Source organism: Panulirus ornatus, chromosome 2 (assembly GCF_036320965.1).
Source record: "Panulirus ornatus isolate Po-2019 chromosome 2, ASM3632096v1, whole genome shotgun sequence".
Classification (NCBI taxonomy): domain Eukaryota; kingdom Metazoa; phylum Arthropoda; class Malacostraca; order Decapoda; family Palinuridae; genus Panulirus; species Panulirus ornatus.
This window is the reverse complement of record NC_092225.1, coordinates 32,362,137-32,381,877: the sequence shown is the minus strand read 5'-3', so window position 1 is coordinate 32,381,877 and position 19,741 is coordinate 32,362,137. Positions and strand designations below refer to the sequence as shown.

General features: G+C 39.2%; 1 protein-coding gene across 3 annotated transcripts; it reads right to left on the bottom strand.

Moving 5' to 3' along the window:
- Positions 1-567: 567 nt before the first annotated feature.
- On the bottom strand, positions 568-19,733 carry LOC139755986 (uncharacterized). 3 transcript variants are annotated; one of them, XM_071674889.1, is made up of 5 exons: positions 19,701-19,733; positions 16,668-16,764; positions 10,509-11,108; positions 5,631-5,933; positions 568-724 (listed from the first exon to the last, which is right to left on the bottom strand). In XM_071674889.1, the coding sequence occupies exons 2-5, from the start codon at positions 16,749-16,751 to the stop codon at positions 587-589; spliced, it is 1,125 nt and encodes a 374-aa protein (XP_071530990.1). In that variant the 5' UTR covers positions 16,752-16,764; positions 19,701-19,733; the 3' UTR covers positions 568-586. The 3 variants fall into 3 exon arrangements, with proteins under 3 accessions (XP_071530990.1, XP_071531008.1, XP_071531000.1); XM_071674907.1 differs by lacking the exon at positions 19,701-19,733 and adding an exon at positions 19,611-19,658; XM_071674899.1 differs by lacking the exon at positions 19,701-19,733 and adding an exon at positions 19,440-19,598.
- Between the last annotated feature and the right edge of the window lie 8 nt (positions 19,734-19,741).

Below are 19,741 nucleotides of genomic sequence, written 5' to 3'. Positions count from 1 at the left end.
TGATTGCCTATAGTTTGCCCTGGGCATACAAACTTCAACATCTCTCCTCTCTAAGATCTATACAACTACACATTAGATGTAGCAAACTAACAGAGCAAACAGCAACAACAACAACAACCCAAATTCTTATCATATAACATTCTCAATATTCAGTAAAGTGTTCTCAACTTTCACTGCATGGCAACCTAAAGAAAATGTAAACACAAGTGCTTGCTTTATAAAATATCTTGAAGCTATCTGAATTATACAGTCACTCAATTTGCTGTTACAGCTAAAACTTATTCTTTATTTTTGAATATTACTAACCTTTTTCTGAATAAAGCTCTACATTATCTGCTAAGATAGCACTACAATATGATGGGAGATGTTTAATATTCTTACATAATCCACAACTCACCTATATATGCACTGTCCTATGTCCCACAGATCAGGGAACATTAAAAAGGAATTATAATATCCAGTGCCTTTATTCTTACATGCAATTGGAAATGAAAGTAGTTGTTACCTGCAGCTATCCATGTCTCAACTTCTACAGATAAGTACAAACAGATACTTTGATATATATCTATATCAGAATTCCTCTAACTCAGAGCATAACTTCACTTACCATTTGTTGGAGACCACGATGATGGGGGGTCAGACCTTCTTGTTGAGGAAAACCTCTGAGATGAAACGGAGTCATGTCTCCTTCACTATGATTTCCATCCCAAGTTTGACCAGAGTCCTGATGGTAAAGCAAATGTTGTAACAGGGGATAAAACTATTTACAAATGATTTTTTTTTTTTTTTTTTTGCTTTGTCGCTGTCTCCCGCGTTTGCGAGGTAGCGCAAGGAAACAGACGAAAGAAATGGTCCAACCCACCCCCATACACATGTATATACATACGTCCACACACGCAAATATACATACCTACACAACTTTCCATGGTTTACCCCAGACGCTTCACATGCCTTGATTCAATCCACTGACAGCACGTCAACCCCAGTATACCACATCGCTCCAATTCACTCTATTCCTTGCCCTCCTTTCACCCTTCTGCATGTTCAGGCCCCGATCACACAAAATCTTCTTCACTCCATCCTTCCACCTCCAATTTGGTCTCCCTCTTCTCCTCGTTCCCTCCACCTCCGACACATATATCCTCTTGGTCAATCTTTCCTCACTCATTCTCTCCATGTGCCCAAACCATTTCAAAACACCCTCTTCTGCTCTCTCAACCACGCTCTTTTTATTTCCACACGTCTCTCTTACCCTTACGTTACTTACTCGATCACACCACCTCACACCACACATTGTCCTCAAACATCTCATTTCCAGCACATCCATCCTCCTGCGCACAACTCTGTCCATAGCCCACGCCTTGCAACCATACAACATTGTTGGGACCACTATTCCTTCAAACATACCCATTTTTGCTTTCCAAGGTAATGTTCTCGACTTCCACACACTCCTCAAGGCTCCCAGAATTTTCGCCCCCTCCCCCACCCTATGATCCACTTCCGCTTCCATGGTTCCATCCGCTGCCAGATCCACTCCCAGATATCTAAAACACTTCACTTCCTCCAGTTTTTCTCCAATCAGACTCACCTCCCAATTGACTTGACCCTCAACCCTACTGTACCTAATAACCTTGCTCTTATTCACATTTACTCTTAACTTTCTTCTTCCACACACTTTACCAAACTCAGTCACCAGCTTCTGCAGTTTCTCACATGAATCAGCCACCAGCACTGTATCATCAGCGAACAATAACTGACTCACTTCCCAAGCTCTCTCATCCCCAACAGACTTCATACTTGCCCCTCTTTCCAAAACTCTTGCATTCACCTCCCTAACAACCCCATCCATAAACAAATTAAACAACCATGGAGACATCACACACCCCTGCCGCAAACCTACATTCACTGAGAACCAATCACTTTCCTCTCTTCCTACACGTACACATGCCTTACATCCTCGATAAAAACTTTTCACTGCTTCTAACAACTTGCCTCCCACACCATATATTCTTAATGATAAAGCAAATAATAAGAAAGAAACTCTATATAATTTTCAACCTGTAAAACTATGAGTGTTAATGAAATCTTATATTCAAATGATATCTGAGACACACACACACGTTTTTCTACAAAAAAAGAAACGAAGAAATCAGAAATTTTTTTCCAAAAAAAGAAACGAAGAAATCAGAAAGAGATATAATACTTGAAGAGTATGGTTTAAGATGATAGAATGGTGATATGGTAGTGAGAATGAATGTTGAGAAATTAATATTCAAAACAACAGTACCTGAATGAGATGAAAGATATAAGATGCAAAAGGGAATGTGTGGGAAGAGACAAAGGAAGCAATTAGACATATCACACTTTTTCGACCTGTGGTCCCATCCAGTGTGCTTGGCTGGCAGGGGCCCCAATGAAGGAAGGAGCTCCCAGGGTAGGAAGGTACATATAAAAATAGGGACAGGAGACAAACAATAGCATCCAAATATCTCCTGCGACTTGCAGAAGGTGACAAAGAGGGGTGGGAGCAGGAGGCTGAAATTCCTCCATTCCTACATCATTACTTAGGGCCCAGTCACCAGTTCCTTATGCTACCTTGGAACCAGCATGAAAGGCATAAAAAGATATATTCATATACATGTATATACATCCATCTATCTATCTATCTATACATATCTATTTATCTATAATTACTCTACAATCTCTTTCAAGAAAGAATCTTGATTTTACCAAGAATCTCTTTCCAGAAGCTCCTGCAGCCCAATACTGTGCTATTTCTAGTAACAGGAGAATGAGGACTACTTTTTAAGTGAAAGGCTTTTTGATGAAATTGTACTCCAAACGAGAGCCTCAGCAAAGGTGACTTTTCACTCACACTACAATCTTGATATGGAAGAGTCTGGCAACACTTACTTACACACACACACACACACACACACTAACATGTATTTTTTTCACACTTGATCACTAGGAACAGACAAAGAAAGGCTGAATCTGCTCCCATCCATTCTATAGCTGTTATGAGTAATGCACTGAAACCACAGCTTTCTATCCACAACCAGGCTCCACACACCTTTTCATGGAACACTTCACATGCCCTGGTTCAGTCCAGTGACTACATGCTGACCCCTGTATACAACATAGTTCCAATTCACTCTAACCTGGGCATGCCTTTCACCCTTCTGCATGTTATTTTTCACTCCATCCCTCCATCTCCAAGTCGATCTCCATGATTTCCTTGTTCCCTCCACTTCTGATACTATCCTCTTTGACAACCTTTCCTCACTCATTCTCGCCGTATGTCCAGACCATTTCAGCACACCTTCTTCAGCTCTCTCAACCATACTCTTTATTATCACACATTATTCATGTGAGAAACTGCAGAAGCTGGTGACTGAGTTTGGTAAAGTGTGTGGAAGAAGAAAGTTAGGAGTAAATGTGAATAAGAGCAAGGTTATTAGGTACAGTAGGGTTGAGGGTCAAGTCAATTGGGAGGTGAGTTTGAATGGAGAAAGGCTGGAGGAAGTGAAGTGTTTTAGATATCTGGGAGTGGATCTGACAGCGGATGGAACCATGGAAGCGGAAGTGGATCATAGGGTGGGGGAGGGGGCGAAAATTCTGGGGGCCTTGAGGAGTGTGTGGAAGTCGAGAACATTATCTCGGAAAGCAAAAATGGGTATGTTTGAAGGAATAGTGGTTCCAACAATGTTGTATGGTTGCGAAGCGTGGGCTATGGATAGAGTTGTGCGCGGGAGGATGGATGTGCTGGAAATGAGATGTTTGAGGACAATGTGTGGTGTGAGGTGGTTTGATCGAGTGAGTAACGTAAGGGTAAGAGAGATGTGTGGAAATAAAAAGAGCGTGGTTGAGAGAGCAGAAGAGGGTGTTTTGAAGTGGTTTGGGCACATGGAGAGAATGAGTGAGGAAAGATTGACCAAGAGGATATATGTGTCGGAGGTGGAGGGAACGAGGAGAAGAGGGAGACCAAATTGGAGGTGGAAAGATGGAGTGAAAAAGATTTTGTGTGATCGGGGCCTGAACATGCAGGAGGGTGAAAGGAGGGCAAGGAATAGAGTGAATTGGAGCGATGTGGTATACCGGGGTTGACGTGCTGTCAGTGGATTGAATCAAGGCATGTGAAGCGTCTGGGGTAAACCATGGAAAGATGTGTAGGTATGTATATTTGCGTGTGTGGACGTATGTATATACATGTGTATGGGGGGGGGTTGGACCATTTCTTTCGTCTGTTTCCTTGCGCTACCTCGCAAACGCGGGAGACAGCGACAAAGTATAATAAAAAAAAAAAAAATAAAATCTCTCCTACCCTTTTGTCAATTACTCAATTAAACCACCTCATACCTCAAACATCTCATTTTCAATACATCCGTCCTCCTCTGCACAGCATTATCTACACCCTATGCCTTGAATCCAAAATATATTGTTAGCACTACTATACTCTCAAACATACCCATTTTTGCCCTTCTAGATAACAATCTACCACAACTTTTCACCCCATTCTGTCTGTCCACTGTGGTTACAGCATAAAAGACAGACTGTGAGGATTCTGCACCTGAGGCAGCTGGCTGGGGAAAATGTCTCCAGATGTTGACGTAAGTTGGTCTTGATCGCACTACTAATTTTTTTTTTTTTTTTTTAATTTTCCAAAAGAAGGAACAGAGAAGAGGTCCAGGTGAGGATATTCCCTCAAAGGCCCAGTCCTCTGTTCTTAACGCTACCTCGCTATCGCGGGAAATAGCGAATAGTATGAAAAAAAAAAAAAAAAAAGATAACAATCTCTCTACATACTCTTAAGCACTTCCAGAACCTTTTCTCCCTCACCTACTCATTTCTGCTTCCATGGTTCCATTTGCTGCCATGTCCACTCCCAGATATCTAAAACACTTCACTTACCCCAAGTTTTCTCTATTCAAACTCACACCCCAACTAACCTGTTTCTCACCTGCTACACCTTCTGACACACCTAAAAACCTTGCTTTTATTCACATTTACTCTAAACTACATCCTTTTACACACTCTTCCAAAATCAGTCACCAATTTCTGCAGTTTCTCAATCAAATCTGCCACCAGTGCTCTATCATCTGCCAACAACAACTGACACCTCTCAAGCCCTCTCATACTGCATACTCACCCATCTATGTAAGACTTGCATTTAGCTCCCTCACCAGCCCAACCATAAAAAAAAATCAAGCAACCATGGTGATATTACACACTCCTGCTACAGACTAACTTCATTTAGAACTAATCACTCTCCTATCTTCCTACTCGTACACATGCCTTACACTTGACAAAAACTTTTCACTGCTTCTAAAAGTTTTCCTTCCACGCCATATATCCTTAAGACCTACCACAAGGCATCTTTATCAACCCTATCATACGCTTTCTCTACATCCATGAATGCCACACAGAAATCCTTCTGTATCTCTAAGTACTTCTCACACACATTCTTTAAAACAAACACCTGATCCACACATCCTCTACCACTTCTGATACCATACTGTTACTCCCAAATCTAATGTTCTGTACATGCCTTCATCCTCTTAATCACTAATGCAATCACAGTACCAAACCATAAATCAAAAGCTGTTGAGAAAAAAGAAAAAGTTACTTACCCCTTGTATCCCAGATGGTCCTGGTAATGCCTGTGAGACTATCTCTTCAAATGATTGCGGGTGAGAGGAATAGTGCTGGGTAACAGGCAGTCGAAGAGGAGTACCTCCAGCACTTCCAGAGTTGGGTGGCTCATACTTCAACCTGGCTTCATTGTTCCTAACTGGACCTCGTGATGACCCTTCTGATTCAATCATCTGAACCTCCAGAGTGCTGCAAGTGTCTGGCACATGTATGCCATTTTCATCTTCATATTTGACATCTTCTTCTTCAACTTTTATGTCTGGATTTTCAACTTCAGCATTCTAAAATATCAAAGAACTGGTTAATGGACTTCTTTCTCAACAAATCATACTGTAATCAATGAATCTCATTTTTATCAATAAAAGTATTTGACAAAGACTCTGGAGGCTTTTGTGCCAAAAAGTCACAGTTAAAATGTTACTTATTGGCACAAATGCTTTTAACAATAAAAATAATATATATGAATTACAGTATAATGTTAGCATCCTTCCTCAATCCTTAAATACTGGAACGCACAGAGAGCTGACTGCCAAGGATGCAACAAGACTCATAATAATAGTGCTAACCTTTGTGGTTTCTTCAACCTGCCATCGATACTACTACATTAGTTTGCTCACTTCTCACATGCAGGCAGCTGGGTGGCAACTCAGTGATGCCTCAGACTGAGACAATGGCTGATCCACACCTTTCTACTGTGGTCATATAGGATATATCAACTCACTTTTTTTGCAAATATCCATTACTTTAAGAGACTTTATTTCATTTAATGATGGGAAACAGATTATCTGAATGAGAACAACTCCCTCTGCCACCCCTACAGAGTATCTATGCATATACTTCAATGATATTCAATGCCCATGTAGGGTGAGTTGGCTCACATTACAATGGGAACCCAAACTTTGGAATGAGAGCACCCTCATTCACCCTTCCTCCATCAACACTCTGGAGGAGCTATGTGTATACTTCAGAGTCATACTATAGCCTCAGAAGGTAGATTTGCTCATTTCTATATGCATATCCTTTAAATATATTTCCTACATCTTAAAATAAGAGACAGAAATTTGAAGACTTTTTTCCTGAATTGTGTACAAAATTCTGCTAGTCACCAGGTGTTTAAAGGTTAATAAGCAAAACACAGTTTAATCCTATTGAGACTATATCAACAAGAAAGTCAGCTGGCCTTCATACTTCAAATAAAAGCATTCATTGCAAAAACAAATACTCCACTGTTCTCTTTATACACTACACAATGCAAAGAATATCTGTAACCTAATGAAAAAATTAAGACATAAAGCAGAAGTGGATCATAGGGTGGGGGAGGGGGCGAAAATTCTGGGAGCCTTGAAGAATGTGTGGAAGTCGAGAACATTATCTCGGAAAGCAAAAATGGGTATGTTTGAAGGAATAGTGGTTCCAACAATGTTGTATGGTTGCGAGGCGTGGGCTATGGATAGAGTGGTGCGCAGGAGGATGGATGTGCTGGAAATGAGATGTTTGAGGACAATGTGTGGTGTGAGGTGGTTTGATCGAGTAAGTAACGTAAGGGTAAGAGAGATGTGTGGAAATAAAAAGAGCGTGGTTGAGAGAGCAGAAGAGGGTGTTTTGAAATGGTTTGGGCACATGGAGAGAATGAGTGAGGAAAGGTTGACCAAGAGGATATATGTGTCGGAGGTGGAGGGAACGAGGAGAAGAGGGAGACCAAATTGGAGGTGGAAAGATGGAGTGAAAAAGATTTTGTGTGATCGGGGCCTGAACATGCAGGAGGGTGAAAGGAGGGCAAGGAATAGAGTGAATTGGAGCGATGTGGTATACAGGGGTTGACGTGCTGTCAGTGGATTGAATCAGGGCATGTGAAGCGTCTGGGGTAAACCATGGAAAGCTGTGTAGGTATGTATATTTGCGTGTGTGGACGTATGTATATACATGTGTATGGGGGTGGGTTGGGCTATTTCTTTCGTCTGTTTCCTTGCGCTACCTCGCAAACGCGGGAGACAGCGGCAAAAAAAAAAAAAAAAAAAATATCCGACTACTATAAGCATCCTCTATGTATTAAGTGGGTTTTTTCTAATCATCATTTAAATGTTGGAAAAAGCCACAATATATTTACTTCACTTATCAGGCCCCTGACATATGGCCTTTTATAATCTTTAATCACATTTACGAACAAAACTACTTATCAGGTGGACCAAGTACAAAGAGCCTCTCGAGCCACACAAATGTATTATCAACTTGTCCTATTATCTGGAGAAACCAAATGCCTCTATGCTAGTACAAAGCTCACAAACTATTCATTCTTTAAAACTTCCATCTTCACACAGAAAATGGGTCCATCATACACAATCTACAATCATTTCCCCAACATGCTCAACTGCTTCAAGAGTAGCTCTTAGTATTTAAGTCAATATTTCAATTGACCTCTTTCACAGTCTACCACTTCTTTTACCTTCAACCACACATCACTAATCTTCTCTACTAACATCTGAGTGTTCTATATCTTATGTGGCTATACTATCTTCAGCCATAGCAGCACTTCATCTATAAACTTCTTTTCAATATTTCCTGCCACCTCATACTTTTGCCAGCTTAATTTCTCATGTAATCAGTTTCTTTAACTCCCAATATACTAGATAAATCATTCACCTCTCCTGCTGTCACTTTGTAACTCTTAGTAACCAGGATTCCTAGGGTACACACCTACACAGAAGAACCAGAACAAATGACCTTCAACTTCCTACCCTAATCACTCCTATAGTGATGATTCACTCTCCACACTTCACTGTCTTTTTCCCTCCCTACTTGTTCTTTTACTTTTACTGAACATATATCCTCCCTTAATTCAGACCTATGAAACAACAAGGTATAGGGAAGCAATAGTCTAGTCAGATTTAACAGTGCCAAAATGCAGCTTTCTATGTACATCTCTCTCAAAATCTTACTCAAGGCCTGAAATTCACTCAGAACATCTCAAATCAATTCCTCTACTTTCTTTCTTTCATACTATTCGCCATTTCCCGCATCAACGACGTAGCATTAAGAACAGAGGACTGGGCCTCTGAGGAAACATCCTCACCCGGCTCCCTTCTCTGTTCCTTCCTTTGGAAAATTCCTCTACTATATCCTGAAAACCTCACATAACAATTATTGCTTAAACATTTCTAAAGAGCAGCTATTTCCTATCTACAGGGGTTTCATTTGTCCCAGGATGGTGCACTACTTGCATATCTTGGGTGGCTCTTATTCCACCTCCCTCTTACCAAAAGGGGAATCTAAAGCCTTCTTCCTTGCTCACTCTCCTGCTGTTATTGCTCTTCAATCAAACCTTTCCATCTGCTATAATGGTGCTTCCTTCTCTTTGTTCTAAAGCTATCAATTTGGTCACTTTTAGCATGATGTATGTGTGCATCCCCTCCAGACAAACACACACAATTTGAAACCACAGCACATGTCCAGGTGATGTCTCTCAAAGCTTCTGCCTGAGGACCACTCACATGAGGACTGACTTATGACACTTCATTCTTTTCTCAGCAGACATGAAATCCTCTGCAGTTGTTTGGCTTTCCCTCTTCCTAAGCTTTTTCCATCTTTAAGTCAGGTTTACAAACACAGAAAGAAATCAAATTAATCCCTCTTCTATTCTTTCCATCTTCTTCTTATTATCATTATACTTGATCACCAGTTCCTGCATCAGTGATGTAGCACCAGGATACAGATGAAGAATGGCCCATCCACTCATATCACATATATAAATAAATGCCCACACATGCACATATACATACATACAATATATATATACATAAATGCATATATAAATACACATACAGAGACATACATATATACACATGTACACATTCATACTTGACTGCCTCCATCCTGTGCCAGCACTAACCTGCCCCACAGGAAACAGCATCGCTACCCCCTGCTTCAACGAGGTAGAACCAGGAAAACAGATAAAAAAAGACCACATTCGTTCACATTCAGTCACTAGCTGTCATGTGTAATGCACTGAAACTACAGCTCCCTGTCCAAATCCAGGCCCCACAGACCTTTCTATGGTTTACTCTAGATGTTTCACATGCCCTGGTTCAATCCAATGACAGCACATCTTTTCTTCTTATACCTATATGGCTTTGAATGGGGAAGGCTTCTGCCAGTGCCATGTCAGCAAGTATGGGGAAAAAATGCACTCCATCATCCAGCTTACTTGCCCACTTTAAATTTAACTTCTCATTTGCCAAAGCTGTCAATGCACATCTAACTCTCCCTCCCTAGCATGGTTCAACTCTTCACTTATGCTCTCCTACTGCTATCTTTACTGATCATCAATTATAACTACCTAAACTCTGGTACAATGTCTAATACTTCTCCATTCAAATAGATATCATTCTGAGACAGCTCATCTCTTCCAAAATCCAGGATCTTAATCTTAATAGCATTAATTTTCAACATCCTTTCCATACACATGCCATCAAAGGGACTTGGCAATTCACCCAAATTAAGCTCTGTTTCTGAAAAAAGTTTGGCTTTAATGAGGTACTACAACTGTGTACCTGAGGTCTTTCATATATGCCATGAATTTTCCTTGCTAAGTTTAAGTTCTTGAATGTTGGATAAATGGAAGGATATTACACACTACGATAATTAAATTCATTATCAGTGGTTTAAAGTAAGACTACTAGAAAACCATTCTAGGATTCAGTTACCTTCATATATCTCTACAGCTGCACACCAGGTGTATATTCACAAGATCAACCAAAATAATGATATTCCTTATATAGGCTACTCCCTGTTAAGTAATGATCAAGAGCTAATACTAAAATATATATAAAACCCTTAAAAATCATGAGTTTTTAATGTACCTTTTCTTGTTGATTATCTTTAGGGATGGGCAGAGATCCTTCACTGTTATGTTCATTTGTACTGACTTGCTGTTGTTCTTGTGCAGGCAGCATATTTGCAACTGCAGTTTCCCTTGTACTATTCTCATTGGTATTTATATAATCTTCAGATGCTGCAGTTTCAACAGGACCTTCAGACTCTGGCCGAGAGTTATTCATTTTCCAGGGTGGGCTTGAATTACTGTTAGCTGAATCATCTTCATTCTTCCTCCTTTTTGTCTGTGGACTTCCTTCATCCCAACTGAGAGAGTTCTGTGATGCTCCACTGGGGAGTGGGGGTGGGGATTCATCAGGCACTGCTAAGCCTTTAATCCTTAAACATTCAGCAGCTTTTATTAGCCCTGCTAACTCATTCTGCAATACATTAACTTCACCCAAGTACATATAATTCAAAAGAGCCTCTAAATCTTGGTGACAAATATCCTTGAGCACAATGATTGGGTGTTTACATGGCGTCTTCTCCATTATCTCAACAAAATAATCACTGCATGTTGACAAGACAAACTTGTGCACACTGTAGAACTTGCCTGCACATGCAAGAGTTACATCACTGTAGGTTTGCTGTGAAAAAAATACAGTTCTATATTAATGATAATGCATGCATGTTAAAGCAAAATCTTATATCTAACCAAAAACATAACAACTTTTTAAATTTATACATATTCAATGTTTCCTGCCTTAGCTAAGCAGCATCAGAAACAGACAGTGATTGTACTTTGGTCAGTATTACTGACAATGAATTACACACAAGCCCACTAGGGTTCACGTCATGGTGAGGGTAATCATCTGTTACCAAACCCAGCTGCTTATCCTTCCCTCAGGGATGGTCTATAAATGGATACCTAATGGAGACTTAAATATATAACATGTACAAAGGAATTCAAACAGCAACAGACTGTACCCTAAAAAGGCAGTCTATGATAACAGAAGAGATCAGAAACTCATAGATCAGTTTGGTAAGAGCAGAAAACCATATAGATACTTCAAAGAAAAAAACTGTAAACTTTCTATGTAACTATGGAAGTACAACTGGTGTCATATGAGAATTTGAAGCAAAATATTTATCAGGTCTTTTCTTAGCTATATCTAAGGTACTGCTTTCAATATGAAAAGAAACTATGGAGGTGCAACTAATGTCATATGTGGATTCGAAGCAAAATATTTATCAATTCTATTCTTAATCATATCTATGGTACTGCTCTCAATTACCCAAATGATAGATCATTCCATGTCAACAATCCTAGTAAAGAAAAAGTACTATGTCTCATTTGAGATAAAACATTTGCTTATGAGTTTGCATCCATTACTATAAGTGATATCAGACAAATCTATCCTTAAGAAGCTTGGATCAAGATTATCAAAGCCACCGATAATCATGAATACCTGTATTAGATCACTTCTTAATCTTCTCTTTTCTAAGCTAAATAAATCTACACTGTTTAGCCACTTCTCATTGGATTTGTTTCTCAGTCCAGGGAACATCATGATAATACACCTCTGTACTCCTCCATTCTATCTATCTATCACTTTTTCAGGTTGGGTGACCAAAACTGAACACAGTTTTTGAATATGGAGTACATATAGAAGTATAATTGTTGTGCAACATTTTTTGTGTATCAGACTGCATGTGTCCAAATGCAGAGCACACTGCTCTCCTTGTCTTTACACAGAGAGCCCATTGGCCTCCTTGTTAGGGCAAAAGGTCCAATAATAGTGTTTAATATGCTATGTCTTCTTGGAAGACTGTATTTTCTTTGCAAGTGCTAATTCAAGATTAGGGCACACCAATGACTTGTAGAGAGGATAATTTCCATGGATTTAAGTTCGATAGCCCTACCATTGAATCCAAGATTTTTGTTTGCCCCTTTTCACTGCTTAGTTTTCTGACTATCTGTCTCTAGGTCACCAAAGATCATTACATGCAAGTCTTCCTCCCATGCAGCTTACAAGAATTCATGCTATAGCTTGCCTTCTCATATCTACTACCAAAATGTAAAATTTTGCACTTACAGTCCATCAGTTTCTTTATGTTTGCTTGAAGTTGCAGACATTCAATTTCTGTTGTAGGTTTATTTACCAACATAGTATCATGTGTGAATTTCAATACCTTGCAATGTAGCCAATTACCTAGATCATTAATATATTTGAAAAAGAGAGCTGGTCACAAGACTGACCACTGTGACCACTTGCTACATCTAATCATTCAGAGGCTTATCCACTAAGATTACTCTGTTTAGGCCTGACAATCAATATCCTAACCAATGAAATACAACTTATTTTGTACCCTGTGACTTGACTTTCATTTTGTAACCTTTAGTGTGGAACTTTATCAAATGCTTTCTGAAAATCTAAGTAGATTACATCAACCACTTTGTAATTCTTTCATCACGCATGTTGATATATAATAACAGAAATCTAGAAGATTTGTCAAAAATAAGCGATTTCATAAGAAGCCATGCTGAGAATTGTTTATCAAGTAATGGTCCTCTTTAAGGTTTACAATTTTATGTTGAATGATGGTTTCCATAAGTCCACCAACCACAGGTGTTACATCAACTGGATGATAATTTTTGGGCAAAGAATTACTATCTTTTCTTGATATCAGTATTACATAATCAAACTTCCAATCCTCTGGAACTCTCCCCACAGCAGGTGACTTACTGAGAAGAGCAGTCAGGGGCTTAACTATCTCATGCTTTCCTTCTTCCATTGCCCTTATAGAAAACTAATTTGGGCCTGCTGTTTTATATACTTTCATTCCCTTAGGACCAACTGACTGGGTAATGTGACTTTCTTCAAAAATAATCATAAAATTCCTTAGGTTTCTTTTACTCTTTTCAGCAAGCTTCAATCTGATGTTCAATTTGATGGACGTTCCGGGAGGGAATGGGCATCAGAGACATAGATAAAATCACTTTGTTTCTATACATTTATCTACAAAATTCAATCCTCTATACATATATTTACAAAATTCAACCTAACAAGTAGGTTATTGGTCTCTTTGAGTTATATTTGTGATACTTTCTGAAAAATAGGCACATCTTTATGTCATCATTCTATCATTTCAGCTCATTTTGGAAACTGACCATCTACTATGCACTAGCACATATATTCCCTCCACTAATTTGAAACTTTACTGAAGCTTTCCCAAGTTACATCCATACCTTTTTATATTTTTTTTCATTAACGATTTTTATTTTGCTTTGTCATTGTCTCCCGCATTGGCGAGGTAGTGCAAGGAAACAGATGAGAGAATGGCCCAACCCACCCACATACACATGTACATACATATATGTCCACACACGCACAAATACATACCTATACATCTCAACATATACATATATATACACACAAAGACATATACATATATACACATGTACATAATTCATACTGTCTGCACTTATTCATTCCCATCGCCAACCCACCACACATGAAATAACAACCCTATCCCCCTCATGTGCGCAAGGTAGCACTAGGAAAAGACAACAAAGGCCACATTTATTCATACTCAGTCTCTAGCTGTCACGTAATAATGCACCAAAACCACAGCTCCCTTTCCACATCCAGGCCCCACAGAACTTATCATGGTTTACCCAAGACACTTCACATGCCCTGGTTCAATCCATTGACAGCACGTCGACCCCGGTATGCCACATCGTTCCAATTCACTCTATTCCTTGCACGCCTTTCACCCTCCTGCATGTTCAGGCCCCGATCACTCAAAATCTTTTTCACTCCATCTTTCCACCTCCAATTTGGTCTCCCACTTCTCCTCGTTCCCTCCACCTCTGACACATATATCCTCTTGGTCAATCTTTCCTCACTCATTCTCTCCATGTGACCAAACCATTTCAAAACACCCTCTTCTGCTCTCTCAAACACTCTTTTTATTACTACACATCTCTCTTACCCTATTATTACTTACTCGATCAAACCACCTCACACCACATATTGTCCTCAAACATCTCATTTTCAGCACATCCACCCTCCTCCACACAATTCTATCCATAGCCCATGCCTCACCATTATTCCTTCAAACATACCCATTTTTCCTTTACGAGATAATGTTCTCGCCTTCCACACATTCTTCAACGCTCCCAGAACTTTTGACCCCTCCCCCACCCTATGATTCACTTCCACTTCAATGGTTCCATCCACTGCCAAATCCACTCCCTGATATCTAAAGCACTTCACTTCCTCCAGTTTTTCTCCATTCAAACTTACCTCCCAGATGACTTGTCCCTCAACACTGCAGTACCTAATAACCTTGCTCTTATTCACATTTACTCTCAGCTTTCTTCTTTCACACACTTTACCAAACTCAGTCACCAGCTTCTGCAGTTTCTCACATGAGTCAGCCACCAGCCCTGTACCATCAGTGAACAACAAATGACTCACTTCCCAAGCTCTTTCATCCACAACAGACTGCATACTTGCCCCTCTCTCCAAAACTCTTGCATTGACCTCCCTAATAACCCCACCATAAACAAATTAAACAACCATGGAAACATCACACACCCCTGCTACAAACCTACATTCACTGAGAACCAATCACTTTCCTCTCTTCCTACACGTACACATGCCTTACAACCTCGGTAAAAACTTTTCACTGCTTCTAACAACTTGCCTCCCACACCATATATTCTTAATACCTTCCACAGAGCATCTCTATCAACTCTATCATATGCCTTCTTCAGATCCATAAATGCTACATACAAATCCATTTGCTTTTCTTAGTATTTCTCACATACATTCTTCAAAGCAAACAATATCCCAGCAATAATTTTGCAAGTCCAAAACTTTTTCTTTTTCACTCATGTTGACCAGCATTATAGGCTATGTCGAAAGTTAACTCATAAGCAATTTGCTAGTAATCATTTGTACCAAACTTTTCTCCAGCTTCAAAATTATTAATAAGATTCTCTTTTGTAACTAGAACTAAACATTGTTTGTTCTTGCTGTAAGCAAGTTTTTCAACTAATTGCATTAGGGCACTATCAAGAACTTTAAGTAGAGCCCAGCCCATAGCTACCAGAAAGGGACAATAAGCACTTCTTATTTCATAGTTCCTCCATCTTGGTCGAATTTTACAAATACAGTCTACTATGCCCTGATACATGTGCCCCTTCTGTAGCTTTGGAGATTCTTCTGAAGCTATTTCAAGCTAAGTTCATTTTCACTGACAATATCATCCCAGGTTTGTCTGTCAAAAGCAATTTGAAGATCATTAAAGTGTACATATTAAAAACTAGGTATTTTTTTGAGATTGTCATGTTCACCAACATGACATGTAGTGTTGAAAAGTAATTTGTCCATGTTCACTTGTACCAAACTTTTCTCCAACTTCAACATTATCAAAGAGATCCTCATTTGCAGATATAAGGAAATCTAATATATTATTGTTGAGAGTTATATTTTCATTCTATAAAATATCCATTATATACAGCTGTTCCTCAATGTGCTTTTGCAAAGCCAAATCTTTGTTGGTGATATGAGGAAAGTTAATAAATCTGCAAACACTGCTTTATAAAAAAAAAATACTGATATACTTTTCAATACAATGTTTAAATAAGAGTAAACATATAAATTTGAAGCAAGAATCAGAATAAATGATGATAATGAATGTTGGATAAAGAGGATACATACAACAAATCAAGGATCTCATGGTCAACATTCTAAGAACTTTGATGTTTAGCCTTAACAAAATATTTTAGAACATGGTTAATGTGGATGACATGTAATATGAAAGCAATCATGCATTGCTGCCTTAGTGACCAACAAGCTGAATTTCAGCACTGTATACCTGATAATTGAGACAAAGTAGGGTACTTGCATTGAGCTACACTGAATTCAAAACTTTAATTACCATAAGGAAACTTCATACACGTAATCAATAACTTAGGGGGTTGTAACTTTAGAAACAGGATATATTTCTTACTCACATAAACTATTAGTGAACAGGTAACAAGCTTTAAATCTATACACTCAAACAGGATATATTTCTTACTCACATATACTTAAACTATCAGTGAACAGGTAACAAGCATTAAATTTATAAAACTATAGCTTACTATAAAGCAGGGATTCATTCAGTGATATTCACTAATGGTTTACACTCACCTTGTTTTTCAATGAAGATAACACCTGCAAAAAGGAAGTGCGATGATTGTTCCAGCGAAGAGAAAGCAATCCATCACCAGCCATGTCTTAGTCTTTCCTATGAGCACAAGGATATCATAAGTACAACTCTGAAAGTTACATGATAAACTTATATTTATTTATCTTATCTATCACACTTTGTCGCAGTCTCCCGCGTTAGCGAGGTAGCGCAAGGAAACAGACAAAAGAATGGCCCAACCCACAATATATATTATCATTATTTTTCATTATTTTGCTTTGTCACTGTCTCCCATGTTAGTGAGGTAGCGCAAGGAAACTGACGAAAAAATAGCCCATCCCACCCACATACACATGTATATACATACATGTCCACACACGCACATATACATACCTATACATCTCAACGTATACATATATATACACACATAGACATATACATATATACACATGGACATAGTTCATACTTTCTTTTTCTTTTTTTTTTCAAACTATTCGCCATTTCCCGCGTTAGCGAGGTAGCGTTAAGAACAGAGAACTGGGCCTTTAAGGGAATATCCTCACCTGGCCCCCTTCTCTATTCCTTCTTTTGGAAAATTAAAAAAATTAAAAAAATGCCTTTATTCATTCCCTTTGCCACGCCGCCACACATGAAATAACAGCCCCCTCCTCCCGCATGTGTGCGAGGTAGCGCTAGGAAAAGACAACAAAGGCCACATTCGTTCACACTCAGTCTCTAGTGATCACGTATAATGCACTGAAACCACATCCAGGCCCCATAGAACTTTGTATGGTTTACCCCAAAAGCTTCACACGCCCTGGTTCAATCCACTGACAGCACATCGACCCTGGTATACCACACTGTTCCGATTCACTCTATTCCTTGCACGCCTTTCACCCTCCTGCATGTTCAGGCCCTGATCACTCAAAATATTTATCACTCTGTCTTTCCACCTCCAATTTGGTCTTCCACTTCTCCTCGTTCCCTTCACCTCTGACACACATATCCTCTCGGTCAATCTTTCCTCACTCATTCTCTCCATGTGACCAAACCATTTCAAAACACCCTCTTCTGCTCTCGCAATCACACTCTTTTTATTACCACACATCTCTCTTACTCTATTATTACTTACTCGATCAAACCACCTCACACCACATATTGTCCTCAAGCATCTCATTTCCAGCACATCCACCCTCCTCCGCACAACTCTATCTATAGCCCACGACTCGCAACCATAAAACATTGTTGGAACCAATATTCCTTCAAACATACCCATTTTTGCTTTCCGAGATAATGTTCTCGACTTCCACACATTCTTCAAGGCTCCAAGAATTTTTGCCCCCTCCCCCATCCTATGATTCACTTCCATGATTCCATCCGCTACCAAATCCACTCCCAGATATCTAAAACACTTCACTTCCTCCAGTTCTACTCCACTCAAACTTACCTCCCAATTGACTTGCCCCTCAACCCTACTGTACCTAATAACCTTGCTCTTATTCACATTTACTCTGAGCTTTCTTCCTTCACATACTTTACCAAACTCAGTCACCAGCTTCAGCAGTTTCTCATACGAATCAGCCACCAGCGCTGTATCATCAGTGTACAGCAAATGACTCACTTCCCAAGCTCTCTCATCCCCAACAGACTGTATACTTGCCCCTCTTTCCAAAACTCTTGCATTCACCTCCCTAACATGGTAAGGTTATTTAATGTATGTATAACTCATGGTGAGGGACCTGAGGATTGGTGGAATGCTTGCATAGTGCCATTGTACAAAGGCAAAGGGGATAAAAGTGAGTACTCAGATTACAAAGGTATAAGTTTGTTGAGTATTCCTAGGAAATTATATGGGAGGGTATTGATTGAGATGGTGAAGGCATGTACAGAGCATCAGATTGGGGAAGAGCAGTGTGGTTTCAGAAGTGGTAGAGGATGTGTGGATCAGGTGTTTGCTTTGAAGAATGTATGTGAGAAAAACTTAGAAATACTTAGTCCTCTGTTTACACTAGTTGCTGGGATGTATGCTAGCTGGATTGGTTATCTGATGAAGAAAGGAAACACACGGAGTGAATAAACCTAGCTGCTGAATATAAGAAATGGACCAAAATGGTAACATGTTTTCACATAGCCCAAAAAATATGATCAATTTTGGCTACAAGGAATAATTTCACCAATAACTGAACCCACAAGAAATCTTTAGTGTTAATTCTTTTTCTTACACTGGAGGCTTCAGTCATGGACAAAATTCAACATCAAGGCCGGGAATTAATTGAAATATAAAGAGATTAATGAAAGAGAAAAAGAAACAAAGAAAACTACTCAAGAATTTTGGAGGTATTGAAAACACCTGCCTTTTAAAAAGTGCCAGGTTATAGTAACTGGGATAGACATGAGAGGAAAGAGACTTTCAAAGCATCGAGGTGCAGGAAAAGAAACATTTATCAAAATGGCTCACTGGAGTTGCCAGCGACCTCACAGCAATATTGTGATGCAACAGCTTGGCCAGTGCTGTATGGTGTACCTGATGTAACATCTAAACAGAAATACATTATTCATATTTATCATTTTCATATCATATATTCATTATCTAACTCTAAATTTTCCCTTTATCTCAAAAACTGACCACAATCGGGTTATCTATTCTCGAAATATCGGTTTTCAGAACGAAATAGGAAATTCCCACACTCATCATTCTTTCCAAGGACAACAAAGTACCCACAAGTACACATAACGCTGAACAAAAAATGCGTGTCAGCCAACTGCAATTTTACCTTATTGTGCTGGGGATAAACTGATAATCTACTGGCAAACTTAAAGTTCATTATATCATTAGTTTCACATTGGTACGGATATCTCGCCCTTGCCACTGAAACACCTATACCATTGTTTGAAAGCTATGGTTATATCATAAGTAAATCCTTCCAGATTGAAAAATACTGAACCTATCAGTTGTCTCCAGTACAAGCTAAGTCAAAGATGAATTCCCTAGTAAAGAAATGAATGGAATAACATTGACATTGGTTCTGACTTACGTGTAAACAATCTAGAGTAACAGGGACCATGTATAAAAACA